At 42.3% G+C, this 17,475-nt stretch overlaps 1 protein-coding gene across 1 annotated transcript; it reads right to left on the bottom strand.

The window, feature by feature from the left end:
- Window positions 1–552: 552 nt before the first annotated feature.
- kiaa2013 (KIAA2013 ortholog) lies at window positions 553–16,689 on the bottom strand. The gene is made up of 3 exons (XM_042409579.1): window positions 15,342–16,689; window positions 3,243–4,096; window positions 553–1,048 (listed from the first exon to the last, which is right to left on the bottom strand). The coding sequence occupies exons 1-3, from the start codon at window positions 16,297–16,299 to the stop codon at window positions 998–1,000; spliced, it is 1,863 nt and encodes a 620-aa protein (XP_042265513.1). The 5' UTR covers window positions 16,300–16,689; the 3' UTR covers window positions 553–997.
- Window positions 16,690–17,475: the final 786 nt, after the last annotated feature.

The following is a 17,475-nucleotide window of genomic DNA, read 5'->3' as shown; positions in this document are numbered from 1 at the left end:
GCAACAATTTTGATAATCAACCAATTGTTTAAGTCATTTTTGAAAGGATAGTCTTAGGTATAATCATTTCTCCTGTTCATACTGGTTGTAAACCAAAGATTCCCTTCAAATGTCCTTTCAGTTTAAGTGATGGGGGCCAAAATCCACAGTGTGTCCACACAGTCATTTTGTACAAAAATGCATTTAAACGTTTATCTGAAGCTTATATGAGGCTTCAGCAGTCTGAGTTACTCATATCAAGTGGATATCTGACATATTCACAGTCTTTTTAGTATCATATTCCCTTTTTGTGTCTCCTCATACAGTGTTTGCCTGTTGAGCTGCAGTGAAAGTATAGTAACAGAAAGAGGAACTTTGGTACTAAAAATATTGTAGACGTTGAAAGATATCTACTTGATTTGACTCATTTGGACGACTGAAGCTTCATATTAGCTTCAGATAAACTTTTAAATACATTTTTGCACAGAAGGACTGTGGATTTTGTCCCCCATCACTTACATATTCAATGCATTATGATGGGATCTTCTAATGGTCAGTTTGAACATGAGGAATGATTACAGCAGGAAAAACCTGTTTCAACATTCATTTTGGGCTCCTGACTGTTTTAAGACAGACTTGAACAATTGTGAACCCTTTATGCAAAAAGGCAAACCATTTACAGGTTAGAGCTTTTCAAATGTGAGTATTTCCTGCATTTTGTTTGTTTGTTTTATATTATATTAAACTAATGTTCTTTGGGTTTCGGACAGCTGGTTGGACAAAACAATCAATTTAAATATATGAAATCGGTCTCTGGGACAAACCTAGGTGCCTCTACATCTTCTCACCAGCAAATCTCTCAATTGTATCACTCCACAGTAGATGACATTCCTTCAAAATGCAGAGTCATGCAGTAAAAAAATTAATAGTTATCAGTGCAAACTGTGACACATTGAGGACAAATGCGTGGCCTCATTTCAGATTCAGCACCAGCACACCCATGTTAGCTGTGTAGCGTTCAAGCAGAGTTCCTGGTATCACCGCAGCCATCTTCATTTTTTCTGGTGACCTGGTGAAGTCAGAGGGGAGGATTAGAACTGCTGAGAGACTGACTGCGACTACCTGACCCAGACTGCCTCCCAGAGGAAATGGAAAAAACATAGACCTGCTGAGGATAAGAGCTCTTTCATTGAGGCACAGCAGGGTTTGACAGGTCAGTAGTAAAGAGCCAAAGCCAACCCACAGATTTCTTGTTAATTTAATTAAGTGATTCAATATAAAACATCATCAAAACACAGGGGAAAAAAGGAATAGCGGGAAGAGTCCTGGCAGAGTGAGCACACAGTCCATGCTGTCCCACAGGTGAACAGCTCATTGTGTAAGGACATCTGTAAACAAGTAGCCGTTTTACATGACAACAGACATCATGAACTTTTAGCACCACCTTTACTGTGCTAATTTAGGCTTGTGTTATTCGCTGGATGATTTTGCTTTGGGCTGATCCATTACAATCCTCTCTCTTTAAGTAACAGTAAGACTTGTTACAACTTGGGGGTTTTTTTGTGGCTCTGGACAGGTCAAGAAAACGAGCAGTCAGACAACAAACAAACCAACAGTTTATTAAGATGATCTAAGCCACTTTACTTAAAATGTCAAACTCAAAGTGAGTGCACCTAAAATGTTAATGATCCCAACTGTATGTCAACAATTACAACAGACAGTTTGGATAATCATTTTACCATTTTGCCTTTGTATTTCCTTCCAGATGAGTTTGGCTAACCTGGAGGTTTGTTGACAGCCTGTCTGATCGTCCACCTGTTCTTAGACCTGTTTTTCACAATATTGCTGTGATCCCAGATTTCATCAATTAACTTGGTGAGTGAAATGTTATGAATTGTGTTATTCCTACTCCAGGGAGTCAAAGGTTTCCATTATTTCAGTTGCAAATCAACTCATCAGACACATGTTTCAGTTAGGTAATCAATCAGCATTATAGCTGCTCTAAGTTAAAGGTACTCAGTGGATGCGTCTTGCATAAGTTTTGTTAACATTCAGTCTTTCTCATCAAAACACATTTGCAAAGCTGATTTTATATATTTTTCTTATGGTAAAGATATCTCATGTGCAGAGCTAAACCAACTCATTTACTAACAAGTATTGTGTGTGTATCTTATTCCTCTGTGCTGTAGACCTCCGTTGTTGTCCGAAAACTATTAAAAACATTTTCAGCGAGTCACACTGTTGCACTGGGTGACATGAATCCTTTATTATGAAGAGTTTGGTCGTGTTAGCTTGTTTAGAAATGGCTCCAAAAGATGCATAATATGCAAACTAATTGGGGACCCACTCTAAGCTCCATAGTGCTACTTTAGTGGCAAAACCTCCACAGGGTACCTTTGAATTATTGTCAGTGCAGGTTCAAACTGAGAAGCCTTACATCTTACTAAACAACAGTAACTAATGGATTACCTAACTCAAACAACTGACTGTGATGAAATGAATAAAAATAATGGCTTCCTTGAGGAGACACAAAAAACACATTTGAAAATCTAAAAACCTGTGTTACACTTCTCTAATGTGAAGTATACATAATTTATTGGGATTGCAAAAATACTGGTATGGCCCTTTTAGAACGCTGAATCAGAACAATATGAATGCTATTGCAAAGTGGCATTAACTTCTGGGTAAGCAAACAAAAGAAATAATCAACAAATAATAATCTCCTGATTTGAAAGGGAATAATAGCTCTTGTGCTTGTTTTTCTCCCGTTGCGATCAACAAAAGCTTGACATTCCACAATGGATATGAAGTGCATATGAAGAGGTGGTGTGTGCTAAAATGACACCGTAACCCAAATAGTTAATTGTAACTTCAAGGTCTGTAATCTTGAATAAAGGCTACTATCCTACTGATGGTTTCAATTAATATCAGGTTTCCCCATTTCAACAGCTGCAGTGAAAAACTTTATCGATTTCTTCAACACAGAACGAGAATTGTGGAATCATCTTTTGTGCAAGGGGGAAGGGAGGTGTGTAAGGCTTTTATGCCAGCCCTCAAAACATGTACCACTTGAGATGGGAAAATAAAGTTCACTCACAGAGAAGGTGAAAGTCAAAACTGAGAAACCAACCCACAGAGAGAGCGTCAATAGAGAGAGGAAATCTTTGCCACCACACACACACACAAGTAAAAGAAAAACGGCGCAGAGCAGATCAGTTTGCAGTTTTATGCTTCCAGTTATGTTTTAATACTGCCGTTTATACCTTGCTCCTGAAGAGGGGCTTTGCGCCGGGGCCACAGTACTCGTTGTATATGAGCTTGAAGAGGAAAAGGTGGAAGAGCGTTATGAGCGAGGCCACGCTGAACCAGAAGAGGAAGGGCAGGCCTGGGTACCTGTTGGCCATGTGTTCCTCGTGTGCCAGGATGGCCTTGAGGTGCAAGGTGTGGCGGAGGTCCTGCAGGTGGCGCAGATCTGTGGAGATGTAGAGCAGTGGTGTGATGGGTTGGGTCACCATTACAGGGAAGGTGTGACCTTTGATCTCTGATGTCAGCTCCACAGGCTCGTTGAGGCAGCCAGCCTCACAGGCGTACAGTTTCACCGGCTTCTCTTGCTGCTTCACCGACACATGAAGAAAAGGCTTCCCCTCCACATCCAGCAGCACAGCCAGGTTAATGAGGTCCTGGTTGTAGTGGATCCCTCTCAAGGCGTAGCTGTTGTGCAGAACGTCCGGATCAGCCTGGAACTGCAGGTGGTTCTCTGTGAACTGAAGGCCGCCGAAGCTGAGCACCATGCCCTGCATGGCTCCGTGGGCTCCAGCTGCCACAAGCACTTTGCAGCCTCTCTTCTGCAGAGTCAGAGTCCATAGCGTAACTAGCTGGAGGATTTGAGCGGTGCTGCTCACCCGCTCAGGCCACAGATTTTCTGCATGCATGGTGGCGTGGCCACTGAAGCAGTGGTCAGCATAGTTGAGGCTTGACTCCAGACGAGCACGCTCCTCGCTGCTCAGCCTTCGGTCCAGCAGGGGAGTTGTGGAGGAGGACAGGATGTAGTAGAGGGTGGTGTTCACTGTGCGGCTTGATGGTGTGTGGGAGTCAGTGATCTTCCTCATTTCAACACCTGAATGAACAAAGAAACAGAAGCAGAACTTCACAAAAGCCAGGCAGGTAGTGTATTTCCAAGGATCGATTACTTTTTTTCTGTTTTCTGTCACATCACAGGCATTTTCCACTCGTTCTCTTCTGTGAGTAAATATTTTATTTCCATTTTAACTCTACATGCTCACAACTACACAGATACATTGCACATTCTGAGTCCCAGTCTGTGAAAAAGGTCAGTTGGTGGTTTCATTTCCAGTCAATGAGCACAGTGAGTGAAGGGAGTTGATCTTCTAGTGTGTTGCAGGAACAAGGGATCACTCCAAGACACATCCATTAACAGCTTACCATATTAACCAATGATTAAGTTGCTCTCCTCACATGATCAACTGATCCAGACATGCTGCAGGCATGACTGGTCACAGACTGAGTGTGTGATGGTGAGGCTACTTAGCAGTAGCTGTGAACATAGCAGTATGTACAGTTTAGTCTGTTTATCAGAAAAGAAACGCTACACCTCCTCAAGACCAAAGCCAGGTTCCCATGTCTTGCTTGACACCTGCTAACTGAAGTAAAGGGGGTTAGCCCCAAAGTTACCGGTGACTTCGACCCTGGAGCAGAATACAACATCTCCCCTGTGCTTCCCGGTCTGGATGAGGAAGCAGGAATGATTAACACTAACAACAACAAACAGACCCTATTGCCGGATGGCTGTAGAGCGGGTCATCCACTAATCACAAGTGGCAGTTCGATTCCGAGCTCCTCCAGTCCACATGTCGAAGTGTCCTTGGACAAGATACTGAACCCCATATTGCCATCAGTGCACCACTGCTAAAATGTCACACTATCATTAATATCAATGGGCTACTAATGATTTTCACTCGCACACTGTGTGAGCACGTTAACACCCTATGTTATTGTGGAATTGTTTTGAGTCATCATATCATGCATCAAATCCCATAATCCTCCCTGTCCTCATTCTTCAAAGGACATCTACATGAAAGTTACTGTTATAAGAGTAGCGTAGCTGCTTTAAGGAATAGTGCAGTGCGTAATGTGTATGCGTAGCGAGTAGGGGCACAACGGATCACAAAACTCACGGTTTGGATCATATCACGGATTTGAGTCATGGATCGGATTATTTTTCCAATCAGCAAAAAAAAAGAAAGAAAAGGGGGGAGACAAATAAAACTTTGTTTTCCATATATTCTGTAAAAGGAAGGAAGTTTTGCCCATGGTGTTAAATGAAAACAACATTCAAGATGTCCAATGTTTAAATCAAATCTTAAAATATATAAAATATTCAAAGCTCAATTGTTAAATTAAATTGGAATATGAGGCCTGATACCTTCCTCCTTTAAACATGGTAGTGAATGAAACAACAGCCTGTGTCCACATCATCAAAACTTGATGATAACTTACAAACATGAACACATGTCTTGTCCTGCAGCTTAGTTTGTTGAATGAGCCACCAAACAAACATTCACCAGTTGGGAAAACCTGGCGAGTTCCCCAGAATGTCTTCAAGCCCGTCTGCCCTGATTCCAGTCCCTCTCTGATACCTCTACTCACCAAGCTGTGGTTGTTTTTTGCGTTTCCTTTTTGGTTTTGTTCTCCACTGACAACACACACTTCACATTAGACAACACATTCATACACTTTCAAACACCACTGATACTGACTTCCACATCCGATTGCAATTATTGTTATTTACTTTAATAAATTTCAGATTATTATCGCTGAGTTTGGGCATGCGTCTCCCTCCTTTGTTGTGGCCTGCGAGCCACCACCACAGCCAAGCCAGAACAGCCATAACACCCAACTATTCCCCAGCAACTGCAGGAGTCCTACAGCCAAAGTTCAGCTGAGCTCAACAGAGAGGAGCTCCAGCTAGCTCAGCTGCTGTGCACCTATAGCAGTGTGTGCCCATAGTGATGGTATGTAAAGGGAACGGAACGTACTGCCTCTGCATAGATTACAGGGCCCAAAACAACTGCAGCGTTAAAGACGCTTACCTGTGGCCCTGCATTTAAAACAGACTTAACACCCTCTCCACTGCCAAATGGATCTTGCCTCTGGCTATTGGCAAGTCAAACTGATCCCCAGGGCTCACCGAGTGTCAGTCTTCTGCACCAGACAGGGACTGTTCGAATGGAACGTTCTGCCGTTTGGACTGTGCAACGCTCTGTGGACGTTCCAGTGGCTGATGGACCATGCCTTAACTGGCATGCAGTGGGAGACCTCATTGTGCTGGACCAGGACATGTCAGAAATGCTGCAGCAACTTGGCCAGGTTTTCAACAGGCTGCACTAAGTCAACGTGAAACTGAAACCTGCTAAATGCTGCTTCTTCTGCCGTCAAGTAGCCTACCCAGGCCACATCATCTCCAAGCATGGCATGGTCACCGACCCCATCAAAGTCCAGAAGGTGTAGGAGTGGCTTATACCTACATCACTCCAGGAGGTCCGTCAATTAATCAGCTTGGCATCATACCATCTACGGTTTGTTGCTGAGGCCCTCCTTGCCCTGACCAAGAAATACACCCGTTTTGAGGGGACTACAGAATGCCAAGTGGTATTCGACAGACTCACGCACCTGCTAACCACCGCACTCCAGACTTGTCCAAAGCCAAAGGCTCCCATGGGCACTGTCAGGGTGGGAGCCCCGATGGAGCATATTATCTTGGATATCATGGGGCCACTGAATGAGACAGAGTGCAACAACTGTTATGTGCTCATGATACAGTACTATTTCATAAAACTGGGGGAAGCCTTCCCCCTACCAAACGACCAGGCAGTGACTGTGGCTGAAGTGCTTGCCTCAAAGGGGGTGTGTTCTTATGGGGCACCACAGACGTTGCATGACAGTGACCAGGGTCAGGACTTTGAGTTCGAAGTGTTCAAGCATAAGTGGAGTGACCACAATGGCAGAGGGGGCGGTGCCCCCGGGCCCACACTCAGTAGAGGCCCCGCTGGGGACATAGTGTGCGACCCAATTCGTGAGCATAGCAGGAATAGTAGAACTCTTTTAACTTTTTCAATTCATTCTCTATGGTAGTGCTTATCACTATGGATGTAATCCCCCCTCTGACCACAATGTGGGTTGCAATGGCAGAGTGGCGCTGTCCGTATTTCTGCTTGGTGACTCTGCAGGAAGTGAAGACTGCAGAAGCAGTGATTCAAAGTTAATGACCAACTCTGCTGAAAACTTTATCCAAAATATGAGCTATTCGTGTCTTTTTATGTTTTTGGTGAATGAAACTCGCAAGACGAAGTTTCAGCTGCCTAAGGTCATTATGAGCTATTTGGGTTCGTGCATGGATGAGGCCAGAATATCCGACCTCACTTTAATGGACAACACTACACTACAGGCTGAGCAGGGACAACAATTGATGAGTGAAACATGTAACTTGAAACTGTAACTCGAATTGTAACTGGAAATTATGTTATGTACTGGATCTTGTACTGGGACTGACAGGCCCGCCGAGACTTTGAATAAGGTGGATCCTCCCCAGTTTTGCATTTATAAGCGATCAGTCACCTGTTTACTGTGTGTGATTTGAGAATGAGCCTGTGCAGAAGCTCTGTCTGCTTGTTGCTTGTGAGAATTCATTCATGGATATAGCAAATAAGAGTCATGTATTTGACACATGCAGTGATACTTTTTGACATGAACAAAAACTCTTAAAGAAAAAAGAAATGTGTGTAAAGTCATGTATCTACAGTATATATGCATTGTTTCTTTTTATATGCCATCTAAATGCCATCCTAGAGTTTTCAAATTGAATGTAATGTGGTTTGTTGTATTAGACCACTATGAAACACTCTACTTGATAAAATGACATTATCCTACTTTTTACCTTATTTCTTTATAATGACCTGTCTGACCACAGTGCTATTATAAGTGCTTAGTTTCAGACTAAATTTAGCTAACCTTGATAAATATGTAGGGTCACAAGATGATAAAAAGTATAAAACAGAAAACACTGCACTGCTCTTTTCTTGGGAAATACAGGGCATTCTCACCTTTTCTGGGCTCAACAAAGATACAAACATCCATAATTAGTCTTTATTAACTTAAATTCTGGTTATGAAGAAATCAGTCATAATGTTGTATTAATCTGTTATTTAACTCCATGCTCACTGCATCTTGGCACCCGTCAGTCACACTGCCTGTGGTGTTGTAGACTGCTGTGTCTATTTTATGTTTGTTATTTCTGTGTAAGAAAGACATGGCACTGAGACAGTGCACCTGGCTTGTTGCTGACTATTGGTGGTGGTGCTGAACCGTTCATTAATCGATGCACAATAAGCACTGTGAGCTGTCCTCGGTGCTGAAACATTTGAATGTAGCAGGCAACCTGTTTTCTTTTTTTGTTCTTTAGAACAAGCTTGTCTGACAAAGTAGCTTCACTATATATAGTGAAGCACTATACTATATTACTTAGATATAGACTTGCTTTGCTCAATAAGTGACAATTTGTGTTTATGGATAGGATAGGATATATTAGCTATTTTACGGTTGTGAATTATTTTAAAATGACTTTATCATAAGGGCCCCTCAAGAATGCTCTGGCCCCTCTGTGCTGAGAGTCCAGCTCCGCCCTTGTGTCCAAGAAAATGTGCACACTATTTGGTATTGATAAAACACACACTACACCCTTCCAACCACAGTCTGATGACCAAGTAGAGTTCAGAGCCACCCTGCAAAAGATTCTGGCCACTACAGCCGAGCGCTGTTACTGGGACTTGGACCTGATAATCTACTATGCTGTCATGGCCTACAGAGCGAAAAGGCACAGTGCCACTGGTTTCATAACTTCCCGACTTCATGATGTTCAGCCAGGAAGTGAGTGATCTGGTGGACCTGGTAACTGGAGATACTGTGTGGTACCTCATTAAGGGCACATGGAAAGTCAAGATCAGGGTCAGAAAGTTTCTTCTGTCATATGAAGGTCCATTTTTCATTCTGGGACAGCTGAAAGACCTAGTGTATTGCATCAAGAAAGGCCCGAAAGACCAAAGTAAAAGTGGTTCACCAAGATCAGCTAAAGCCCTATCACAGCCACGATCCACTGGACAACACCTGGGCCATGGAGCAGGCTCAGGTCTGGACAACTGTGGAAGTGTCACACCCAGACTTGGACATGGGTCCTGCAGACCCAGACCTGGGGTTCTCTGGGCTGTTCTCCAACATAGACATTCCACCAGATCCAGCAGGGTACGTCCCTGCAACTGTTGTCTCACTCCCCTCCATCTTTCCTCACCTGGACTTCTCTTCCCCTGGGGACTTTCAGGATAGTGGGGTGGTGCAGTGGAGCTACCTCACCATGGCCATCGCCCTCAAAGGCCAACCCAACTACGGAGACCCCTGACTAAGTATGGTGAGTTGGTTGCTCAATAAGTTCATGAGTTTAAACAGCAAAACAAAAAAACAAGGTGGAATGTTTTGTACTGTTTACTGCTATTGAAGCTAATTGTTAATTATGTTTATTATTTTAAAAAAAGAACTTGAGGAGTATTGGTTTGACAACAATTATGCACTGCGACAAAACTATATTTCTTTGTTAACGGTAGTGGTGCAACGGATCGTAGTTGATCCGTGATCCGAACGGATCGCCCCCCACGGTTCGACACGCATGTTAATTATGTTAATTGCAAAATTTAATGTCTCATTTAAGACCATGTAAACAAACTGCTGTAAGTGCAAGTCATGGACAGACAGCGCGTCACTAACAGGGATTTTGAAGAGCAACGACCAAACCAGCATCTAATGGGTCCGCAGTGTCATCTGCAGGTATGTTTATACACTGTTTAATGTGCTGTAGCTGAGCAGCTAATTAGCTGTCTAGCTGCTGACTGATGTTAGCGATGCACTTTTCCCTGCTGAATGTTTGTTTGGTAGCTCATTCAACAAGCTGCAGGACAAGACGTGTGTTCATGTTTGTAAGTTATCAAGTTGTGATGATGTGGACACAGGCTATTGTTTCATTCACTACCATGTTTAAAAGAGGAAGGTATCAGGCCTCATATTGCAATTTCATTTTTGACAACTGAGCATTGAATATTTTATATATTTTAAGATTTTATTTAAACATTGGACATCTTGAATGTTGTTTTCATTTAACACCATGGGTCAAAGTTCCTTGCTGTAAGTGTTTTACAGAATATAGCCTATACGTCAACACTCTATGTTGTATTCATATACTCTTTGGAAGACGCCATTGTGGGTTTGAAAATTGTTGGAAACTTTTGGGATAATGTAACCACACAACACAATAAATTATATAACATAGGTATAGTCATTTTTAGACATTTTAATGTGGAATAGTTTGATATTATATCTTTAACACAAACCTCCACTCTGTAGGGCCAGGTATCAAACCTCTTTACTACTTTAGTGAAGAGGTCTAGTACATTTTGGTATTGAACAAAATGTCTGTAAAGGCAATTACAGTTGCTAAACTGTCACTTACTGAAAGATAGCATCAAATGTTGTCCAACCGATAATCTTATGTACTTCATTTAAACTATGAGTTTCTATTTTAAATCCAAATTTTGCCAGTTTTTGACTGTGTTTAGACATTTACATTTGAGAATTTTGGCCTCTTCTCTGAAATGAAAAGCATTTTGCAGAAAATCATGTTTATAATTCTCAAACTGAGGTATAAAAAATTGTATTGTATCGGCAGTAGTATCAAAAACTGAATATATCATAAAATAACAACACTCTATAGGGTCATTCCTTTTGAAATCAACAGAGGCCTACCAACAGACCATTTTGTATTTGCTTCATACATGATGTAAATAATGTCATTGTACCCAACAACTAGTATGCAAAATTTTTGACTTGTATATAGTTTCTGAGATTAAAAAGGGGCGTGGTCTGCCAAAAATGAGTGTTGCTAAAATAAGCTTAGCACAAAAAGTAAGGAAATTTGTGTTTGGTAGATTATTTCTTTGTTGTAACAATGCTTCTTGGCAATAAATCTTATACCGTTGGAAAGCCTGTTTCTTTCCCTTTTAAATAGTGCCACATTTGTAAGGAATATGCATTTGTGGGATGAGCAGCAGAGCTATGTGGGTTGAGCCCATGAAAAATATGCCAAATCTTCTCTGCCAATGCCAAACAGCTTATTCTGCCATTGACTCTTGTTTGGTGTTTGGTGGATTGGATGATTGAATTTTGAAGGAACGAGACATATTGGCAATTGGTGGAAGAACCATACACAGCCACAACAGCCTGGCACCTCCTCCTCATGCTGGTCAACAGCTTGGTCACACACTGCTGTGGGATGGCATCCCATTCTTCAACCAGCATTTGTCGCAAGTCAGCCAACGTGGTTGTGTTGGTCACTCTGGCACCAACAGCACGCCCAAGCTGATCCCACAAGTGTTGGGGGGTTGGGGTTGAGGTCAGGACTGCTGGCAGGTCATTCCATCCTCTCCAATCCCAAATTCTGGAGGTACTCTGATAAACCCCACAAACCGACAAATGCTGGTTGAAGAATGGGATGCCATCCCACAGCAGTGTGTGACCGGGCTGGTGACCAGCATGAGGAGGAGGTGCCGGGCTGCTAAGTTTATTACAAAGTTCCATAAGTGATTACTTTTGAATTATTCATGCTAGATGCTTGAAAATTTCAGGGATTGCTCTACACTATAAGATGTCTTTAATTTGTAAAATAGTTGGCCCACAGGTGCATATTTTAAAGTTATGGCTTGCTGAAAATTGTATTTAAAAAAATGCAGCAGTGAAACAACAAGCATTTGAAACAGCTGTGCTGTAGTTTGAAACAGTCAATAAAATTCAGTAAATAGTGAAGCTGCCTGTTTCATTACTTTATATTCATGTAATAAATGAGTAAATGTCAATTAGATGATAATCTGCATGAGAAATTAAGAAAAAGAAAAAAAATTGTTTCTAATAATCATCCGCTTATAGTGATCAATTTACCCGGACAGACGTGATCGCTATAAGCCCTTTCCACTGTACAAGCCAAAGATTTTGCTCCCTAGTTTTTGGGTACAATGACATTATTTACATAAAGTATGAAGCAAATCTAAGATGGTCAGTCAGGAAAATTTTCGAAAATCTGTTGATTCGACCTGGAATTACCTTATAACTTTGAAGTGAATTGTCCAGTCAGCAAGACTTAAAGGACAACACAGTGCAAAGCCCGTTTGTTTTCCAGTAAAATGCTTTATCACTCTGTGGTGACAGTGCAGTTTGGAGATTTCAAACCATAAAAAATGCAGAGCTGGGTATTGATATTGGGTACCTTTATGGTACCAACCAGTATTTTGGTACTAGCAAGCATAACTCAGGTAATCTCGTCAGCATCAGGATGCCTGACCTGGTTTGTAAAAACGTACATATACACTATGTCCACCTGCTTTCACATGACCCAAGTTCCACATTTCACATGATGACAACTTAAGGCCACAGGATGTGGCTGAAGACTCAAATCTAATAAGTGCTGTCTTTTACAGCCCAACCCATATTGGATACCAATAACTACGTATATTTGAAAGTTTACAAAATCCAATAACAATGTACTACACAATACACGTCCAACATTATTATTATATACTACAGCTGCAATAATTAATTAATTAGTTGCCAACTATTGAATTAATCACCAACTATTTTGATTGATTAATCATTTTGAGTCATTTCTTAAGAAGAGAAAATGTCCAAATTCTTTGATAACAGCTTCTCAAATGTGAATATTTCCTGAATATATTTTGGTTGTGTGTTGTGGACTGTTCTGGACAAAAGAAGACATTTGAGGACGTCATCTTGAGCTTTAGGAAGCAGTGATCAACATTTAATAGCCTAAACAACTAATCTGTTGATCGAGAAAATAATCAATGGATTAAACAATAATGAAAATAATTGTTCGTCGCAGCTCTATTATATACAAGTCCAACATAAACACCAATACCAAATATATCCGCAATAAGCTAATGCATCTAAACAATCTCTAAACAATACCGGTCCCCACAAAATGTGGGCTGACAACTGTTTGGTGAAAGTGTCACCCTGAGGAAAAGTAGAAATCTATCAAAGTAAGATTCTGTATACGGTATGCAAGTACAGATATGCAGTGTTTCCCCTATAATAGTACAGGCTTAGTGGGCCGCCAGACCAATGAGAACCCCCGCCAGGCTAAAAAATATTTTTTAATGCCAAAAATAACGCCAAATATCCATTCATTCGGAAATCAATAGCATCTTTGGCCTGGTGGGGGGGCCAAAGAAGTCAACCAAGGAGAAACACTGGATATGTCTGTTTTTGCCATATTTAGCTCCTAGCAGATGATATGAAATTTTCTGGACAGCAAGGCATTTAGGCTCCAAACAGATACAGATGAAACATGTAAGCAAACACCAACATCTTTACAGGCTATGCCATGTATAACCTATGCAAATAACCAACAACTATATTCCAATTTGCAATTCACGTCATCAGAATGAGGAGAACATTTTTATTGGCTGAGGTGAAGCCATACTAATGCTGCCTCTATGTCGTTTGTTGGATTACTACCTCCAGAGGGGTGTACTACGAAGCAAGTTCAACATAACCAGGCTTTCTTTGTGTGAGCTGGCTCGACAAACCCTAAACTCACCATCAGAGATAACTGGTATCATGACGGTGGTTATGAACTTTCCTTGTTAACCCAGGCTTTCTGCTTTAAGCTCTGTGCGCGTCCCCATAAAAGGGGGCATTTGGCGCATCATTTGACTCAAATTTACAATATGACATATCAAATCAATGGTAAGTATGATAAAAGACGAATCAGTTTTCTAATTGGTGTTCTAATAGTTGTAGTAGCAGCAGTGTTAAACAGACTTTGCAGCAAATCAGGTAGTTAGTGAAAGGACGGCGCTTTTCATTGCCGATTTAAGCCGAAACTCAGAACATAACCTGCTCCGGACCAGGTGAAGTTTGCAGTATAAGTTACCATGGTGATGTAGTCAGATTAAAAGAGAGCCACCTTCATGACATTGAAAACCCTTTCTTTATGCTCAACATATCTCGCTAACCCACTAATCTCGCTTCGTAGTACAGCCCTCTGGTCTCAGCAAGTATCATCTACCATAAGATCATTTCAGTTAAAGGCATACTATGCAGGATTTTCCTAAAAAACGATGTATAGACTCATAATCCCTCTCAATCATCAATTATGATCCATTTATTTGTGTTTTAGAACATAACCGCTGTGAAACAATCAGAAAATAACATTTATTTATCTGATTCACTGCTTTGTTCTTGCCAGCACCGCTCACTTTCTTCATTCACCCTCTGGCTCACTTGACCACCACTGCGCTCTCTCTGGCCCTGTTCACACCTGGAATTAACATGCGTCTCAGGTGATCTGATCACAAGTGGACAGCTCCAAGTACAGGTGTGACGCATTGAGATCCGATCACTCAGACCATATTCAAAGGTGGTCTGGGCCGCATGTGGCCACATTCATTTAGCAGTGTCAACGCAATGCATTGTATATTTGTTTATCCTGTTATTAAACAAATTGAACACAACTTTGGACGGAGGTCGCATGGACCACCAGTCCTCCCGCCAGTTAAAAAACAAACGAATACGGTCCTTGCAAATGAAAATGATGGATGTGTTTATTTGCATATAGGACGGGGAAGTGAGATCCAATCACAAGTGGTCATTGAAGACACATGTGGAGAGGCATGTTAATATCAGGTGTGAACAGATGTACTTAGAGCTGTCCACTTGTGATCGGATCACCTATGATGCATGTTAATGCCAGGTGTAAAAGGGCTTCTCTCTGCTCTCAGATCACTCAAGCCAGGAAGGAGAAGCCAACTTTGAATACTGTGTTTACAAACACCAACAGACACATCCCGCATAGTATACCTTTAAATATCTACAGCGATCAGCTGAATTTCACAAGATGTGCATTGATTCAATAGTTATATCACTACTTTCACTGTAAGTTTTTACAGTGCTGCCTCTGCTGTAATTTTAGCTGGCATGAATTCTAACTCTTATCATGATCTTTGACCTTCAAAAGCACACCTCATTTAAATATTTCTGAATGTTCTTCCACACATTTCTGGCAGCCATTGGTTTCCATTCATTTCAACATGTCTTAAAGTCAACTTATGGGGACCTGAAATTTCTTCAGTAAATGTCAGCTGTCACAGTAGATATGTGGTAACGCAATAGTAACGCAATAATGCACGGTGTATGTGATCTGAAGTGCATGGACTCCTACCACCTCAGCTCACCTGAAATGAAGAGGTCCATCCAAGCCTGCTGGTGATCTACCACCAGCTCATCCACGCTGGCCCTCAGCAGCTCCACCAGCTCCTTTTTGGCTCCCTCTCGGAGAGTGCTGAACGTCTCCTCCAGCTTGGAGGACTCGATGGGCTCGGAGGTCCACACCACTGACAGGATATTGTCTGTGTACTCTGATTTAGCAGAGACCTGGATCCTGCTGTTCAGCTTCTTGGTGACCACCACCACCAGCACCATCTGGTTACTCTCCACAGGCACTCTGCCGGAGAAGATCACAACCTCCCTGTCCTCCACTTTCTCCACACTGGTGGAGAACTTGCTTCCAAAGTGGGGGCTGTCATAGGAGGCGTCCAGGGAGGCGGGCCTGTCAGACGGATTGTTGATGTGTATTCGCTGCAGATAGACGTTAGTCCGGCTTCTGTGGGCGATGAACTCCTCTCTGATGGTGATGCAGTCCCGGACTGACTGCAGGGCGGCCGGGGAGGCACAGCGGACCGACAACACGGCTCCTTTCCGGAACCACAGCATGGAGGCCTGAGCCTCGGCCCGCGTCCCCTCCAGATGGACGCTGACTCTCGGGGAGTATTCGGTCTGGTGGACCGGAGCCGAGCCGGGCTGTGAAGACGACGCTACCCACAGTTTGTTAGAGTCGATGTCAATCAGAATATGTCCGTTACCGGATACAAAAGGTGTGTGTAGTTGCTCCTGAGGTGTGCTGTATATCCCCTCTCCTCGGTCCACCAGAGACTTCCACCTGTGGATCTCAGCCAGCAGACACTGTCCGGCGGCCCCCTCGGGCCCGGCTGGGCCCCTGAGAAGCCTCCAGCTGCGCCCTGCTCCCAGGTACCAGGACGAGATGAGGAAGAGCAGCAGCGCGATGAGAAGTCTCCGAGCCCAGCTGCTCGATAACAAACCCGGCAGCCCCTTCAGCCTCTGCTGGAGCCACATGGTGTTTGAACGATGGAAGCCCAGCTGTGAGTCAGGTTGAAAGTGTTCGGATGTCACATTGAAAGTGTCTAAGACTCAAACCATGTTCAGCAGGATCAACGCTAACAGACTGGCTCCGCTAGCTTTTAGCTAATTTAGTTGAGCTCGGTGAACGCCAGCTGTCAGAAATGTCTTGTTGTTTCTCGCATCGTTATGTTATAGTTATAGTCGTATCCTTTGGCAGGTGTGTGACAGTCGTCGAGTTGTCGTATCTCTGGTTATTTCGTGTTTTGTTCGCCTGCAGGTAGAAGAAATACCTGTCTTCCTAAATAACTGCAGCTTGTACACTTCTGGTTTGTCACAACTATCGTAAAGCAAAATGGCACACGGCGGAGACCGGAAATGTCGCAAAACATGGTGAACGTATTTACTTTTTTTCTTCTTCTTCTTCTTCTTCTTCTTCTTCTTCTTCTTCTTCTTCTTCTTCTTCTTCTTTCCGTTTTATGGCGGGTGGCAACCAACGTAAAGAAGCAGTACCGCCACCTACTATGTTGGAGTTTGGACCAAAATTATTAGACCCCATAAACAAACTCAGAGAAAAGAAAAAAAAAACTATATTTCCTGAACACTAAATTCTGTTGATCAATCCAGTTTCTTTCAAGTAGTGGAAAAGACTCCCTAACCTGATGGCAAATACACTTTCCAGACTCAATTCTTCCACTCCAAGCTTCCTGATTTCTCTCTTTAATAATTCTCGCTCTTGAGAATATGCTCCACTGATTCCTCTATTTGACATAGGTTACATTATCCTGAGGGATGTTTGTTTATTAATTGCTGTGTTTTATTTAGTCTGGTGTGTCCTAGCCTCAACCTTGTTAAGATGTTCTCCTCTTTGGTGCTTCTTTTAGCTGACCTCACTGTGCCTACTTCTCGCTGTACTGCATAAAGGTGTTGTCCTGTGTTTGCTGTATCCCAACTGTGCTGCCACTCTTTAATGATGTTTCTTTTGAATATTCCTTTTGCTTCAGATTTACTGAGTGAAATGTCCATGATCTCCTCGTGTTTCAGTGCCTGTTTTGCTAATGCATCCACAATTTCATTGCCCTTATTCCCTCTGTGTGCAGGTACCCATATAAATGTTATCAAAATATTAATATTTTTAAATCTGTTGTCATATATCTCATTAACTATTTCCTG

Source organism: Thunnus maccoyii, chromosome 4, assembly GCF_910596095.1.
Source record: "Thunnus maccoyii chromosome 4, fThuMac1.1, whole genome shotgun sequence".
NCBI classification, from domain to species: domain Eukaryota; kingdom Metazoa; phylum Chordata; class Actinopteri; order Scombriformes; family Scombridae; genus Thunnus; species Thunnus maccoyii.
Note: the sequence above shows the minus strand (reverse complement) of the source record. Positions and strands in the feature narration are given on the sequence as shown.

Coding starts and splice junctions, on each gene's coding strand:
- kiaa2013 (XM_042409579.1), bottom strand. CDS start 16,299: ATGTGGCTCCAGCAGAGGCTGAAGGGGCTGCCGGGTTTGTTATCGAGC. Junction 4,097..15,341: donor GATGGACCTCTTCATTTCAG/GTGAGCTGAGGT, acceptor TTGTTCATTCAG/GTGTTGAAATGAGGAAGATC. Junction 1,049..3,242: donor AGCCCCTCTTCAGGAGCAAG/GTATAAACGGCA, acceptor TGACTTCACCAG/GTCACCAGAAAAAATGAAGA.